Below are 16259 nucleotides of genomic sequence, written 5' to 3' on the forward strand. Positions count from 1 at the left end.
GATGAGTGATTCCTCCATCAGATAGATTTATTATTTTGTTACTTTGTTGTTTCAGCAACATTAAATTTAAAAACTGTACTTTTGAGTTAAAATATATATTTATAATTTTAATAAATGACAAATTAAAAAGGCATGAACATTTTTTTTGTATCGAAAAAATATCGAACCGTGACACCAAAGAATCGAACCGAACCGTGAATTTTGTGTATCGTTGCAGCCCTACTATCTGCGTGTATTATAAGGAAAAGATGGAAAGAAATTCCTTGTCAAAATAAAAGATATCTGAATGAATTGAAATGGTAAAATGCTTGTTCCTACTAATTTGGTCATTTGTGGGTGTTGTGTGCTTTCTCTTGGAGGATTATTTGGTAAGGGCCCTGATAACAAAGGAATTGCCTTGAGTTTTCATGAACAAAGCACCTTTGATCTTATTATCATTGCAATTACATCATTCAAAATCTGAGGCAATGTGGACACCCTCTGGGAGTCTGTGCCTATAAGACAGCGGAGAACAGTGGCAAACAAGCTGTGCGTTGATGTATTAGTCTACCAACAGCTTTACATCAGCTTTTCTATAACTCAGCCTCATTGTTTTCACTACTATAAAGTTCCTCCTGTAACTTTTATTGTTTCTGATAAGATCATATGGACTTACTATCTCATAAGATCTGTAAGTGTAAAATAACGTTCTTTCAGGATGATGGAGAACTACACCTACAACAGCTACATCCTCCAGTTAGAGGGCTTAAACACTTCAAAGGATTCTCTCTACCCCGCCTTTCTTTTCTTGTTTTTCTCCTACCTGTTTATAATGATTATAAATGTGGGCATTACTATTTTGATTTTCATGAACAAGAATCTTCACCAGCCCATGTATCTCCTTTATTGCAACTTGCCATTGAATGATATTCTTGCAACCTCTATCGTGGTGCCCCGTTTGCTTATAGACCTTATGAGACCTCCATCTGAGCGCCTCATTAGTTATTATCAATGTGTTGTTCAGGCCTACATTGCGCACTTGGTTGGAACCACAAGTCACACTGTTCTCATGATTATGGCCTATGACAGATATGTGGCCATTTGTAATCCTTTTCACTATGTTTCCATAATGACCAACAAAATGATGATCAAGCTGACAGTTTGTGCCTGGGGAGTGGCCTTTGTTTTGGTCGGGATTCTTCTAGGTCTGACCACACGACTGAGTCGATGCAGGACTTTGATCACAAACCCCTACTGTGACAATGCCTCATTGTTTAAACTTTCCTGTGAAAGTGTGGTCATTAACAACATCTATGGTATCACTTTCACTGTGGCTGTTTATGTAGGCTCTATAGGGGCAATAGTTCTTTCCTATACAAGCATTGCAGTGGTTTGTCTGACCAGTAAGAACAAGTCTTTGAACAGTAAAGCGTTGAAGACCTGCAGCACTCATCTGGTTGTTTATCTGATTACGACACTTAGTGGAATGACACGTGTTACTCTGCATCGCTTCCCTCAGTACACAGAGTACAGAAAAATCTTTGCTATTCTGTTTGGTATATTTCCAGGCAGTCTGAACCCCATTATTTATGGTGTGCAGTCCAAAGACCTACAAAAAGCCCTTTTGAAGTTTTGTGTATCCAAGAAGGTTTTGGCATCATAAACAGAATGTGTTTCTGTTTGTTTTTATAGTGTCACGGTTCTGGGTCCGTTGGACCCAGTATTTTGAGTTTATTATGTTTTGGTTTAATTTTGCATCAGGGATTGTTTCCTTGTTGTGTTAATGATTATGATGTTTATTATTAGAGTTTCATGTTTCTGTTTATTTGTGTTTAGGATTTGTTCTTTGGTTGTGTCTGCTTTCTATTGGTCTAGTTCAATGTGTCATTTTCTGTCTGTCTCTCAATGTCGAGTCTGCGTCTTAGTGTGACGGTTTCTTGTTCCTGTTTTATTGTGAAGGTCTGCGTCTCATGTGAGTGTGTTCAGTTTTACCTCTCGTCTTGTTAATGACTCCCAGCTGTGTCCCCCACCTGTGTGTAATCTCCCTGTGTTTCTCTGAGTGTATTTTAATCATGTCTTTTGTGTTTGTAGTTGGTGGTCTGTCTGTGTATCCACCATGTCTCACCCATGTGTTCTCCCTGCTGTCCATTGTCATTCTCCTCTGCTCGTTCTCATTCTTGTTCAGGTTTGTGCTCTGTAGTTTAGTTGTTTCCAGTCTAGTTTAGTTCGCGCTCCATTTGCTGTTTGTCTATATTTATTTCGTATTTAATAAACCACCCTCACCCCTTTACAAGTCCCTGCGTTTGGATCCTCCTTTATTTTCCACACGGCTCATCTCACTCGCCGTGACATATAGAAATTCAACATCTAACTCTGCATCGCTTCCCTCAGTACTCAGAGTACAGAAAAATCTCTGCTCTTCTGTGTTATATGGTTCCAGGCAGTCTGAACCCCATTATTTATGGTGTGCAGTCCAAAGACCTACAAAAAGCCCTTTTGAAGTTTTGTGTATCCAAGAAGGTTTTGGCATCATAAACAGAATGTGTTTCTGTTTGTTTTTATAGAAATTCAACATCTAAAGGGAGATCATCTCTGACAGCTATTTTAATCATAATTAGATGGAAGTTAATGTTTTTACTGCTGTAAGAAACGAATGTATAAAACTTTAGTCAGCATTTCAAAATGTGTGTATGTTTGTGTAAAATAAAAGCTTAAGCCAATCTGTGGTTTTGTCTCATTCATGAAGTTTAATTTACATTAGATGACGTTAAAGACAAAAGCAAATGTTCGCTATCTGCTGGTAAGCCTTTGTTAAACACAGACACAAGGACTGTGCAGTTTTATTGGAGCTAAATACATAATTAGTATTTAAGAAGAACATAATGGTATGAAACCAGCAATAACACCCGGTTATACTGATGTAATGAATCAGAGTAATGGCCAAGAGAATACCTTTGCATGGAAGTAATTTTTAGTATTCTTACTTATACCGTAGCTTTCATTTAAAACCAAAAAAGACAATCTCTGGACTTAAATCTGATTGAGATGTTTATATGAACTTAAACAGGCCGTTTAAAATACAGCTGAATTAAAACAATACTCCAAATCCCTCACATTTATGACACATGCACACTAGCCAATTTTGTTCTTACTACTGTGCATATGTTGGCAAATCAGACTGGAACAGTGAATTTGGAACAGTTCACAAAATCAGCACATATCACCATTTTGGTTCAGTATTGTATATGTAAGAAACTGAACCTAAACTGAAAGAATAATAATAAGTGTGTGAATGCGAGAGTGAATGAATAGTGGAAATTAGTCGAATTGTAAAGCGCTTTGGGTGCCCTAAAAAGTGCTATATAAAACCAATCCATTATAATAAGGCAATTTGGCATTAGGCATGTCATTGTGATAATCTTAAGTGAGATTCTTGTACAGTAAAATTTGAGTTGTTGATTTCCAAATGCATTTCATTTGTGAGGTAAAAAAAAAAACCCCATTAAGATTGTTTTCTTTAAATTCATAAAGTTACTGCATAAAGTACATCAATAGTTACTCATTCTCTCATGTTAACTAAAAGGAAAATGTTTTTAAAGAGTATGATTTTTATGCTAAAATACAATGACCCTGCCATCTGTCAGACCTTTCGTGCATGTTCAGAACACAAAGGGTATAAAGTTCAGTCTTTTTTTTTTTACTCTTGGTCTGCTTCACCTTCTTCACTTTGGGGCCTAGTTGTCTGTGACAAAAAGAAATTACAAACAGAGATTAACAATAACCCAGTTATTTATAATACAATAAGGTTTTGGAGGGAAATGCACAAAAGGTTGGGCAGAGAAGATTTTTTTGACTCCTTTATTGAGAAACAAAGACTTTGTTCTAGGAATGTCTCGCAGTCTGTTTGATATGTGGCATAACAACAGGCTAAGGGTGATTTGTATTTAAACAACACACTGATGAACTTTCAGCAACTGGATTCAAATTTTAATATTCCTAGAGAAAAATTTTTTGGGCTTCCTCCATGTTTGTCATTTTGTTGATTCTGAAATTTCACAATCTGCAGAAACAGCTATATATGAAGATTTGGAGACTTTTCTTATTAAACAAAAAGACAGAACTCATTTTATTTCTGCCTTTTTGTCACGGCTCGGGGCAGCAGCCATGTGAAGAGTGGAAGGAGGACTCAAACGCAGCACTATTTCAGACGTGAAGGGTGATTTATTGACAATACTGAACATAAAGTGGAGATGGCAAACAGAACTAAGGACGAACTAAACTGGGAGAAACTACACAAAGGAGTGGCAAACCTGAACATGAAGGGAGAACAGCAGGGAGAGCACGCAGGGAAATTCACCGGGTATGAACACAGACGACGCGACGAGGAACAGAGGCAAACACACACTATAAGTACACAGAGAGACACTGGGAAATCACACACAGGTGGGAGACACAGCTGGACCTGATTAACCTGACGAGACAGGGGAACACTAACACCAGGGACCAATAGAGGGAGCACAAACCCAAAACCCAGTATCTAAAATCCCAAAACACAAACCATCCCAAAACAGCCCAAGAATAATAAAGAGAATAATAACAATAAGGAACACAAACACAAAGTCACTGAGTCATGGCCGCAGGACCATGACAGTACCCCCCCCTCAAGGGCTGGCCCCTGACAGCCACAGAAACACACCACCAGACCCGGGCGGGCGGCAGGGGGCCCAGGACGGAGGGACCGGACCATGACCAATACGAAGGCCCCAGAGTCCCAAACAAACGTTCACAAAACTCACAGGGGAGCCGAGTCCGAAGCACAGTTCAGGCGGCCGGCCACGAAGAAGGCCGTGGCGGCGCGTAAAGAGTTCGGGAGGCCGTCCACGAAGAAGGCCGTGACGGCGCGCAAAAAGTTCAGGGGGCCGACCGTGCGGAAGGCAACGGCGGCCGCTCAGGCGATGGCGGTCCGGGGGCCGGCCGTGCGGAAGGCAACGGCGGCCGCTCAGGCGATGGCGGTCCGGGGGCCGGCCGTGCGGAAGGCAACGGCGGCCGCTCAGGCGATGGCGGTCCGGGGGCCGGCCATGCGGAAAGCAACGGCGGCCAGTCAGGCGACGGCGCCCGGCCAGTAGCCTAGCCAGCGGTCTAGAAAACGGCCGTTTAGCTCCAGACCCAAACGAGGCTGGGCCAGGCGAGGCTGAAGGCACGGAAGCTGGGGCTGCAGCGGGCGAAGATGCTGAAGACGCTGCTGCAGGCGATGGTGCGGATGCTGAAGACGCTGCTGCAGGCGAAGATGCAGACACGAAGGCTGGACCAGACGAGGGTGAAGCCGGGCCGGGCGAGGCTGAAGCTGGGCCAGGCGTGGATGAAGCCGGGCCAGGCGAGGATGAAGGCGAGGATGAAGCCGGGCCAGGCGAGGATGAAGGCGAGGATGAAGCCGGACCAGGCGTGGATGAAACCGGGCCAGGCGAGGATGAAGGCGAGGATGAAGCCGGGCCAGGCGAGGATGAAGGCGAGGATGAAGCCGGACCAGGCGTGGATGAAACCGGGCCAGGCGTGGATGAAGCCGGGCCAGGCGAGGATGAAGCCGGGCCAGGCGAGGATGAAGCCGGGCCAGGCGTGGATAAAACTGAAGCTGGACCAGGCGAGGATGAAGCCGGGCCAGGTGAGGATGAAACTGAAGCTGGACCAGGCGAGGATGAAGCCGGGCCAGGTGAGGATGCGTCCTCAGGCTGAGGTGTGGCCGTAGCAGGCGGTAGCACTGCCGGTGGTGGTACTGCAGGAGGCGGCGCTGCAGCCACAGGTGGAGAAGCAGCCACAGGTGGAGAAGCAGCCACAGGAGGCCGGACGGGCTCCTCGGGCCCCCCAGCCGACGTGGCAGCCGGTGTGGCATGAGGCCGGACGGGCTCCTCGGGCCCCCCAGCTAGCGAAGCAGGAGGCTGGACGGGCTCCTCGGGCCCCCCAGCAGGCGAAACAGGAGGCTGGACGGGCTCCTCGGGCCCCCCAGCAGGCGAAGCAGGAGGCTGGACGGGCTCCTCGGGCCCCCCAGCAAAAACAGCCGCAGAACCAGCGGGCACCGGGGCCCCCGGCACACACAAAACAAAACTAGGAGGCACGTGGGCCTCTGGCACACATGAAACAAAACTAGGAGGCACGTGGGCCTCTGGCACACATGAAACAAAACTAGGAGGCACGTGGGCCTTTGGCACACATGAAACAAAACTAGGAGGCACGCGGGCCTCCGGCACGCATGAAAAAGAACCAGTAGGCACGTGGGCCTCTGGCACGCATGAAAAAAAACCAGTAGGCACGTGGGCCTCTGGCACACACGAAACAAAACCAGTAGGCACGTGGGCCTCTGGCACACACGAAACAAAACCAGTAGGCACGTGGGCCTCTGGCACACATACAGAGGGCTGCAGCTGCGCAGAGCACTGACCCTGCTCAGGCAGTGACAGCCCGGTGCAGTTCACAGCTGGCATCTTGGCCTCCAGGGGTCCAGAGTAAGCTGAGGGCAGTAACCCAGCCTCTGGGGAAGCCCCGGAGTGAGCAATAGTCTCTATTGTTGCCAGCTTTTGAGGAACAGGTCCGTTGTAAAACAGTTCATCTCCCTGCTTAGAAACAGCGGTGGAAAAACAGTGTGAATATTGTGACTCAGCCATTAACTGAACTACGGGTTGTGGTGATGCACTTAAACCCCCGCGGAGCCATCATTTTACCCCCGCGGAGCCATCATTTTGCGTTTCTACCTTTAAAAGCCGGAGAGCAGTCAAATGCTGGAGGAAGCTAAATTGGCTAGTCATTCATATGTATATTAGGCTGTTACCTAGGAATTCTGGAGGGAGGGGAGTGGGGGGGGGGGGGGGGGGTGTGATTGAGGGGGTGGGGGAGCTGCTAAAAGCTGTGAACTTCCCTTTTGTGTTTCATCTTGATGCATTCTCAATCATCCAGGGAAATAAATCTCCAAAAGTCACCAACTTGGAGTGTTTCAGTTTGCCATCTTAGGGAGAAATCAACACACATGGGTGTATGTCCTTTGTTGCTGAGATTTATTGATAAAAACAGTACAAAAAACCAACCATTTGTACACATATTTACAAATAATAATAAAAAGCGAGTGAGTACATTACAACATTTTCAGCAATCACTCACAATCCTGGCACTGCCATGGTATCTGTAGTCTGCATTTACCACATGTGTATCTGTAGCAGTGAACACATCGCACAGTGGCCTGATTTTTCTTGCATTTGTGTTTGACCTGACACGTGGCTCTTTTTCTAGGGCTAGGTGTGGAGGGTTGTGCCCGAAGCAACTGTTCTTTTCTTGCCTTCTTCTCAGCTACATGAGAGCGAGCCAACTCTGTTGCAAGCGCCACCAGGAAGTCCACCCGTCTTTCCTTCGTCCCGGTGCATGCTTGATACAGCACATGTGCATTCAGTGCTGCCATGTCAATCATGTTATAAAACACGGCGACTGGCCAGCGCCGTGTTCCTTTGCGGACAGTGTACTCCCAAACCATCTGGTCCATCACATCCACGCCACACTTTGTTTTGTTGTAAAGGGTGACAGTGTTTGGCTTCCTTTTGGTAGTGTTATCAGTCTGAACCACGCTGTGCATGCTGCTAAGAATATAGACTGTCTTCTTCCGTTTGGCCGTATACGCCATCAGCGTGGCAGCAGAGGTTGAAAACACCTAAGAAATAAGATAAATTGTTATTTCCATAGCCCTTTTACACACAATGAAACACATAAACATAGAACCACAAAAGACCTGCAACATACCTGAGTGGTGAACTCATTGCGATCTGTCTGTCTAGTGGATTGAGGAATTTCCCGGCGAATCTTGTTGACTGTGCCGAGGATGGTGGTTTTCCGTCTAAGAAGTTTTTGCGCAAGTGAAAGCGATGTGAAAAAATTGTCCGTGGTAACATTTCTGCCCTTGTCTAGGAATGGTTCCATCAGCCTCATTACTACATTTTCAGAAAGTCTCTCCCCAGTGGGACGATTGGGGTCCTTGCCAAGATATGGGAAGACATTGCAAATGTACTTGGATTTTAGGTCGCAAGCCACCCAAAACTTGATCCCAAACTTGTCAGGTTTACTTGCAATATACTGCAGGAAACAGCACCGAGTCTTTGATGGGAAAAGCTGTTCATCAACGGTGATATGTAGACCAGGGTTGTAGCACGTGATGCAGTTGGTGACAAATGATCCCCACAGACTGGAAATTGCAGCGAACTTGTCAGTCTTTGCTCGATCACAGCGGGTGGACTTGTCATCAAAGCGTAGGTGTTGCATGATGTCTTGGAAGCGGTTTCGTGCCATAGTTCCAATTATCTGTGGGTTTCCCAGGTTTGCTGACCAGCAGTCATTTACAGATGGAACCCTGTAAACCCCCCGCAAGATGACAATTGCGATAAATGCCATTAGTTCAAGGAGGTCCATGAACCAATGAACATGCTCCGTTTGCTGTGCATGTTGAATAGTCCATTCTTGAATGCTACGAAGCATGTCAAGAGTGATGAAACACAGGAAGCTCTGAAGGCGACTCGAGATACTTCTCCTGGCCTTAGCCGTTGGCTCTCCATCTGCAGCGTACGCTTCTATTGGGGTGAAAGGGAGACGGGTCCCCACATGTTCTTCACGCCACACTGTGCCATCTTTCGCTGTCTCAGTCCCCAAACAAGCTCTCTTTTTCGGTGGAGAAGCAGTCTCCTCATCTGCAGTGTGAACAAATTCAAATTGTGAGCAATGGGAAGGTCAAACAAAATCACAAATGCATGCATAGATACTAATTATAATTCCAGTATCTCTTCCTCTGTATCAGAATAATGTCTGAAATATCTTACTTACTAACTACATCCACTTACTTGTTTGAAATGAAAAAGGAAATAACATGAAATGAAACTAACCGGAAGACTGATCAGACAGCTCTGAGTCCGAATCCGGCTGAACTTCTAGGTCTTCTCCATCCGAGTCACAAGGGTCGACTTCCCTCAGGATCATTTCCAAGGCCTGCTGAGTGGTGAGTCTTCTCTGCATTTTCTTTCCTTGGAGAGGAGGTCCGTACACCACAGAATTCTTCAGGGCAATGAAGGATTAGGCTAAGTGCAGTGAGATTGTATCATATATATACCCATATATCAGACCACTGGTACAATAAAAGCATAATCGCTTGCAGTGTCGCTAAGCGGGGTGTGACGGGTTGCCACAATGGACGGGTCTGATTGATGCCACAATGGACGACTGATCAATGGTCCATTGTGGCATCAATCAGACCACTGGTATAATAAAAGCATAATCACAACTGATAAGTTCGCTGCAATTTCCAGTGTGTGGGGATCATTTGTCACCAACTATGGTGGAAAATCAGGCCACTGTGCGATGTGTTCACTGCTACAGATACACATGTGGTAAATGCAGACTACAGATACCATGGCAGTGCCAGGATTGTGAGTGATTGCTGAAAATGTTGTAATGTACTCACTCGCTTTTTATTATTATTTGTAAATATGTGTACAAATGGTTGGTTTTTTGTACTGTTTTTATCAATAAATCTCAGCAACAAAGGACATACACCCATGTGTGTTGATTTCTCCCTAAGATGGCAAACTGAAACACTCCAAGTTGGTGACTTTTGGAGATTTATTTCCCTGGATGATTGAGAATGCATCAAGATGAAACACAAAAGGGAAGTTCACAGCTTTTAGCAGCTCCCCCACCCCCTCAATCACTCACCCCCACTCCCCTCCCTCCAGAATTCCCAGGTAAACAACCAGAAGAGTCTGTTCAGTGACAGGTTGCTTCTCCCCAAGACAAGAACTAACAGACTTAAAAACTCCTTTGTCCCACACGCCATCAAACTGTTTAACTCCTCTCTGGAGGGGAGAGGGAGGGGAAACAGGAGGACAAAGGAGGGGGGAACAACTAAGCTGTAGTGCCTCTTCACCTCACTGTACAATACCTTGTGCAATACTTTTTGTAAATAGTCAACAGTGCAATAGACTCAATACTTGAAATGTGCAATTCACTTGTATTTTTATTTTTTATTCCTATTTATTCTATTTATCCCCTTTGTATATTTTATTTATATTTGTCTCTGTATTTATATATGTGTGTGTGTGTGTGTGTGTGTGTGTGTGTGTGCGTGCGTGCGTGCGTGCGTGTGTGTGTGTGTGTGTATATATATATATATATATAACAATTCTGTAACTGTAACTTCGGTCGTTGCTGTGCTTTTTGGAAGTCGAATTTCCCAGAGGAACCCACCCGAGGGATTAATAAAGTTCTATCTTATCTTATCTTATCTTATCTTAATATACATATGAATGACTAGCCAATTTAGCTTCCACTTCCACCATTTGACTGCTCTCCGGGTTTTATAGGTAGAAAGGTAGAAGCCTGGGGATGCTAGTGAACTACGGGTTGCGGTGATGCAAGCGGTGGTGGTGGCTGAGTGGCTAACTGGAGCGGCGGCAGAACAGGTAATTGTGTCCTTGGGGAGGCTAGCGGTTGAGCTACAGACTGGGAGGCTTGTGGCTGGACACAGAACTGAGCCGGAGAATGGCGATAAAGTCCTGGCTCAGAAGGGGCGGCAGAGAAACAGTCTCTTGGTTTCACAGAGGGTTTGTACACGCCCACTTGCGAAGGATCTGTTACCACGAAGGTAGGTAAGCGACCCGTACAGTCTCCCATCCCGCTCTGAATAGCCCCAGTCCCGGAATCTGGGGAAGCCAATGCATCCCGCTCACTCACCGCCTCGGGGTGCTCGAAAGTAAATGCAGACGGGGGGTGAAGTCCAAGGTCCAAAAGGAGAAACTCCCGCTCCCACGAACAGAGCGAGTCCAGAAGCCATGGGAGACCGGTCACCAGACGCTGTAGCCGCCTCTCTATAGCGCGCTGGGACGTGCCACCCGGGCTTTCCAGCCACAGGTCGATCAGCTCCTGTGTGGCATCGATGAGCGTCTCCCGTAGCTCCCTGGACGGATTAAGCGCTGCTGGGTCCATCTTGTGGTCGCGTCGTACTGTCACGGCTCGGGGCAGCAGCCGTGTGAAGAGTGGAAGGAGGACTCAAACGCAGCACTATTTCAGACGTGAAGGGTGATTTATTGACAATACTGAACATAAAGTGGAGATGGCAAACAGAACTAAGGACGAACTAAACTGGGAGAAACTACACAAAGGAGTGGCAAACCTGAACATGAAGGGAGAACAGCAGGGAGAGCACGCAGGGAAATTCACCGGGTATGAACACAGACGACGCGACGAGGAACAGAGGCAAACACACACTATAAGTACACAGAGAGACACTGGGAAATCACACACAGGTGGGAGACACAGCTGGACCTGATTAACCTGACGAGACAGGGGAACACTAACACCAGGGACCAATAGAGGGAGCACAAACCCAAAACCCAGTATCTAAAATCCCAAAACACAAACCATCCCAAAACAGCCCAAGAATAATAAAGAGAATAATAACAATAAGGAACACAAACACAAAGTCACTGAGTCATGGCCGCAGGACCATGACACTTTTATTCTTTACTATATACTCATAGTAGCAGCACATTGAGTGCTATTCATAAATGGGAGAGAGATCTTAATAATCAATATGTGGAGGAGGAGTGGAAACATAGCTAGATCTACTTTTACTTGCAACTGTTTGCAAGATACCCAATAAAAAAATTCGACACCGCCTAACTCCTAATGCCTGCATAAGATTACACCTGATGTGTCTGTATCAAATGTCAAAAAGAAACTTGTACCTTTTTCCATTACTTTTGGCAATGCAAACTAATTAAAAGATTTTGGAGTTCTATATCTCAAGATCTGAGTAATATCTTTAAGATTTGGATCCAAAAGGACCCTGGATATTTTATTCTTGGTTTACCTTCAAAATAATTAACATTAACTTACTCACAGCGTAAATTATGTGATAAAATATTGCTGTTAGCTCGGAAATGTTTTCTTATTCTTAACTGGGTTAACCTCCTAAGACCTGAACTCTTCCACGGCATGCATTTTTAATTTCTCTTTGATATTTGGGCTGATTGGAACCCAATGAATGTAAAAACAAAGAATTACTGTTTTTTTTTTTTACCCGATTTTAGTTTCTAAGAAAAATGAGAGCCACATATGAAGAAATTTGTTTTAAATTTTGATAAAACAGAGGCAGTGTAATGTTATCGTAAGTGGATATCAGTCCCTTGTGGAGCTAAATTTAGTATTTTGGTCTAGACCAGTGTTGGTCAAGTTACTTGAAAAAAGTAATCAGTAACGAATTACTGATTACTTCCCCAAAAAAGTAATCCCGTTACCTTACTGATTACTTATTTTCAAAAGTAATTAATTAGTTAGTTACTTAGTTACTTTTTAAAAACACGATTTACAACCTGAAGAGGTGATAAAGTGATAGATCTTTCAGCCCAATTCTACTTCCTGCATAATCCATCATACAAAATGTAATCAAATGGAAAAGTCTCTTTTTAAAACTTGTTTTATTAGTTTTAATCTTTTAACTTTATGCATCAAGCAAAAATTTAATTATATGCATCATTCTCTGACTTGAATAAATTAGTTTAAGATTTAAACCTATTTTCTGCACATTCCAGCACATAAAATAAAATTTGTTTTGTGTTTACACTAAGTCTTTCAAATAGATGCAAGTAAAACACAGCAGAAAATAAATAAAGTCAAAGACTAAGCGGTCCTTTTGCTCTATTTTCACCTGTAAAGCAGGACTGCAGTAGGCGGAGGTTTACCTTGGTGCAGGTGTGCCGCGGTCAGTTGCGCATTACGTCGTTGCGCACTCGGTGCTTGCTTGGAAGTTTAGGGGTTTTTTCGCTGTAAAAAGTTTTCTTCCCACGCACGATGGACGCTAATGTTTTTGTCACTTTTTATGGAATTAAACTCAAAGTAAGGTCAGTACTTCCACGCTTTAAACGCTGCACGCTCATACACAATCGATATGTGATCCATTGTTGATCTGCACACAGGTGTTGTCAGAACGGCGCACTCGCTTACGCCACTGTCGTGAGACATTCTCGCAAAAAAAATCACGGTTTTAGTAACGCAGTAACGCAGCGTTCCTAGGGGAAAGTAACAGTAATCTAATTACCGTTTTTGCAATAGTAATCCCTTACTTTACTCGTTACTTGAAAAAAGTAATCAGATTACAGTAACGCGTTACCAGTAAAGCATTACTAGTAAAGCGTTACTGCCCATCTCTGGTCTAGACAACCCAAAATGTGATTTTAGATAGTGACTGGATTGCTTTTGAAATGCCTTTGAAATTCTCTTGTTCTTTCAGGTCCATGCAAAATACAAACAACATCTTCACAATACAGCTGGAGGGTTTAAATGTCCCACAGGAAGCCACATATGCTATGTTTCTTTTTCTTTTTTCTCCTACTTGTTTCTAATTGTTGCAAATGTGGGCATTGCTGTTTTGGTTTTTGTTGACAAGAGTCTTCACCAGCCCATGTATATCCTTTTTTGTAATCTGTCCATTAATGATTTATTTGGAAACTCTATCATGATCCCTCGTTTGCTTGTAGACATATTGAGGCCTCCGTCTGAGCGCCTCATCAGTTATTATGAATGTGTGGTCCAAGCTTTCACCACACATATGTTTAGTACCACAGCTCACACAGTGCTTATGATAATGGCCTTTGACAGATATGTAGCCATCTGTAATCCTCTGTGTTATGCTGCAGTAATGACAAATAAGATGTTGATGAAGCTGACAGTTTCTGCCTGGGGGGTGGCCTTTGTTTTGGTTGGGATTCTGCTTGGTCTGACCTTGAGACCGGGCCGATGCAGAACTCTGATCAAAAGCCCCTATTGTGACAATGATAAGATAACTCTTTATTGTCATTGCACAGTCATACATAGTACAGTAGTACAATGAAATTGGAAAACTGTCCTACGTCGGCACTACATATAACACAACACGACACGATATGACACATCACAACGCAACAAACAACACAACACAGTATATTAACTTAGTATAAAAAAGAAGAATCAGTGCATGTGTATCGCACACTGTTATTATTGCACATTAATTATTATTGCACCTTGTTATAAATATAAATATAAATATAATTATTGTTATTGTTTTAAACATTGTTTCCTGCCCCCCCCCCCCCTTAAAAAAGTCCAGGGAGGTATCCAGTCAGGTCAGCTATTTACATTGGTCTGGAAGTCCAGCAGTTCATCTAAACAAAAGGCACTTAGCCTAAAACAGATATAGACACGTTTATCCTACCATAAAACAACAAGACAAGGTACGACCTCTCCAATGCAAACTTTGTGTGCATTCCAGAGTGCTCTGGAATGCACACAAAGTTTGCAGACTATTAAGGATCAAACCTCTACCAATCTACAACTAATTATAAAAGTCTAAGCATATATAAGTAGATATTTCTAAGCATAAATGACAATAAACAATACAAAACCTAACACTGCACTGTTTAACCTGTCCTTTGAGGATGTGTTCATTAACAATGTCTATGGCCTCACTTTCACTGTGCTTTTGTTCACAGGTTCTATTGGTAGCATGGTTCTTACCTATACTAAGATTACTGTGGTGTGTCTAACCACTAAGAACAAGTCCCTGATCTTATTATCATTGCAATTACATCATTCAAAATCTGAGGCAATGTGGACACCCTCTGGGAGTCTGTGCCTATAAGACAGCGGAGAACAGTGACAAACAAGCTGTGCGTTGATGTATTAGTCTACCAACAGCTTTACATCAGCTTTTCTATAACTCAGCCTCATTGTTTTCACTACTATAAAGTTCCTCCTGTAACTTTTATTGTTTCTGATAAGATCATATGGACTTACAATCTCATAAGATCTGTAAGTGTAAAATAACGTTCTTTCAGGATGATGGAGAACTACACCTACAACAGCTACATCCTCCAGTTAGAGGGCTTAAACACTTCAAAGGATTCTCTCTACCCCGCCTTTCTTTTCTTGTTTTTCTCCTACCTGTTTATAATGATTATAAATGTGGGCATTACTATTTTGATTGTCATGAACAAGAATCTTCACCAGCCCATGTATCTCCTTTTTTGCAACTTGCCATTGAATGATATTCTTGTAAACTCTAACGTGGTGCCCCGTTTGCTTATAGACCTTATGAGACCTCCATCTGAGCGCCTCATTAGTTATAATCAGTGTGTTGTTCAGGCCTACATTGCGCACTTGGTTGGAACCACAAGTCACACTGTTCTCATGATTATGGCCTATGACAGATATGTGGCCATTTGTAATCCTTTTCACTATGTTTCCATAATGACCAACAAAATGATGATCAAGCTGACAGTTTGTGCCTGGGGAGTGGCCTTTGTTTTGGTCGGGATTCTTCTAGGTCTGACCACACGACTGAGTCGATGCAGGACTTTGATCACAAACCCCTACTGTGACAATGCCTCATCGTTTAAACTTTCCTGTGAAAGTGTAGTCATTAACAACATCTATGGTATCACTTTCACTGTGGCTCTTTATGTGGGCTCTATAGGGGCAATAGTTCTTTCCTATACAAGCATTGCAGTGGTTTGTCTGACCAGTAAGAACAAGTCTTTGAACAGTAAAGCGTTGAAGACCTGCAGCACTCATCTGGTTGTTTATCTGATTATGACACTTAGTGGAATGGCACTTATTACTCTGCATCGCTTCCCTCAGTACACAGAGTACAGAAAAATCTCTGCTATTCTGTTTGGTATATTTCCAGGCAGTCTGAACCCCATTATTTATGGTGTGCAGTCCAAAGACCTACAAAAAGCCCTTTTGAAGTTTTGTGTATCCAAGAAGGTTTTGGCATCATAAACAGAATGTGTTTCTGTTTGTTTTTATAGAAATTCAACATCTAAAGGGAGATCATCTCTGACAGCTATTTTAATCATAATTAGACGGAAGTTAATGTTTTTGCTGCTGTAAGAAACTAATGTATAAAACTTTAGCCAGCATTTCAAAATGTGTGTATGTTTGTGTAAAATAAAAGCTTAAGCCAATCTGTGGTTTTGTCTCATTCATGAAGTTTAATTTACATTAGATGACGTTAAATACAAAAGCAAATGTTCGCTATCTGCTGGTAAGCCTTTGTTAAACACAGACACAAGGACTGTGCAGTTTTATTGGAGCTAAATACATAATTAGTATTTAAGAAAGAACATAATGGTATGAAACCAGCAATAACACCCGGTTATACCGATGTAATGAATTTTAAAGGCCAAGAGAATACCTTTGCATGGAAGTAATTTTTAGTATTCTTA

General features: G+C 43.4%; 3 protein-coding genes across 4 annotated transcripts; all 3 read left to right on the forward strand.

Moving 5' to 3' along the window:
- The first annotated feature begins 697 nt into the window (after window positions 1–697).
- On the forward strand, window positions 698–2514 carry LOC146661308 (olfactory receptor 8G17-like). Of its 2 annotated transcripts, XM_085419719.1 has the most exons (2): window positions 698–1472; window positions 2336–2514. In XM_085419719.1, the coding sequence occupies exons 1-2, from the start codon at window positions 698–700 to the stop codon at window positions 2512–2514; spliced, it is 954 nt and encodes a 317-aa protein (XP_085275845.1). The 2 variants fall into 2 exon arrangements, with proteins under 2 accessions (XP_085275845.1, XP_085275846.1); XM_085419720.1 differs by lacking the exon at window positions 2336–2514 and having other exon boundaries at window positions 698–1642.
- A 7892-nt stretch (window positions 2515–10406) lies between these two features.
- LOC146661309 (olfactory receptor 1500-like) lies at window positions 10407–14671 on the forward strand. The gene is made up of 4 exons (XM_085419749.1): window positions 10407–10457; window positions 13286–13637; window positions 13767–13829; window positions 14442–14671. Exons 1-4 carry the CDS (start codon window positions 10407–10409, stop codon window positions 14669–14671), a joined length of 696 nt encoding a protein of 231 aa, XP_085275875.1.
- A 197-nt stretch (window positions 14672–14868) lies between these two features.
- Window positions 14869–15813, forward strand: LOC146661310 (olfactory receptor 8G17-like). Its single transcript, XM_085419721.1, has one exon. It carries the CDS (start codon window positions 14869–14871, stop codon window positions 15811–15813), a length of 945 nt encoding a protein of 314 aa, XP_085275847.1.
- Window positions 15814–16259: the final 446 nt, after the last annotated feature.

This window comes from Rhamphochromis longiceps, linkage group LG10 (genome assembly GCF_057381845.1).
Source record: "Rhamphochromis longiceps isolate RC_006_pf linkage group LG10, R_longiceps_female_GT1.1, whole genome shotgun sequence".
Lineage (NCBI taxonomy): Eukaryota > Metazoa > Chordata > Actinopteri > Cichliformes > Cichlidae > Rhamphochromis > Rhamphochromis longiceps.

Excerpts from the sequence above, each read along its gene's own strand:
- LOC146661308 (XM_085419719.1), top strand. The coding sequence starts at position 698 with ATGATGGAGAACTACACCTACAACAGCTACATCCTCCAGTTAGAGGGC. Across the intron at positions 1,473-2,335 it reads GACACTTAGTGGAATGACAC|AAATTCAACATCTAACTCTG; the intron begins GTGTTACTCTGC and ends CGTGACATATAG.
- LOC146661309 (XM_085419749.1), top strand. The coding sequence starts at position 10,407 with ATGCAAGCGGTGGTGGTGGCTGAGTGGCTAACTGGAGCGGCGGCAGAA. Across the intron at positions 10,458-13,285 it reads CTGGAGCGGCGGCAGAACAG|GTCCATGCAAAATACAAACA; the intron begins GTAATTGTGTCC and ends TTGTTCTTTCAG. Across the intron at positions 13,830-14,441 it reads AAGCCCCTATTGTGACAATG|CTGCACTGTTTAACCTGTCC; the intron begins ATAAGATAACTC and ends CAAAACCTAACA.
- LOC146661310 (XM_085419721.1), top strand. The coding sequence starts at position 14,869 with ATGATGGAGAACTACACCTACAACAGCTACATCCTCCAGTTAGAGGGC.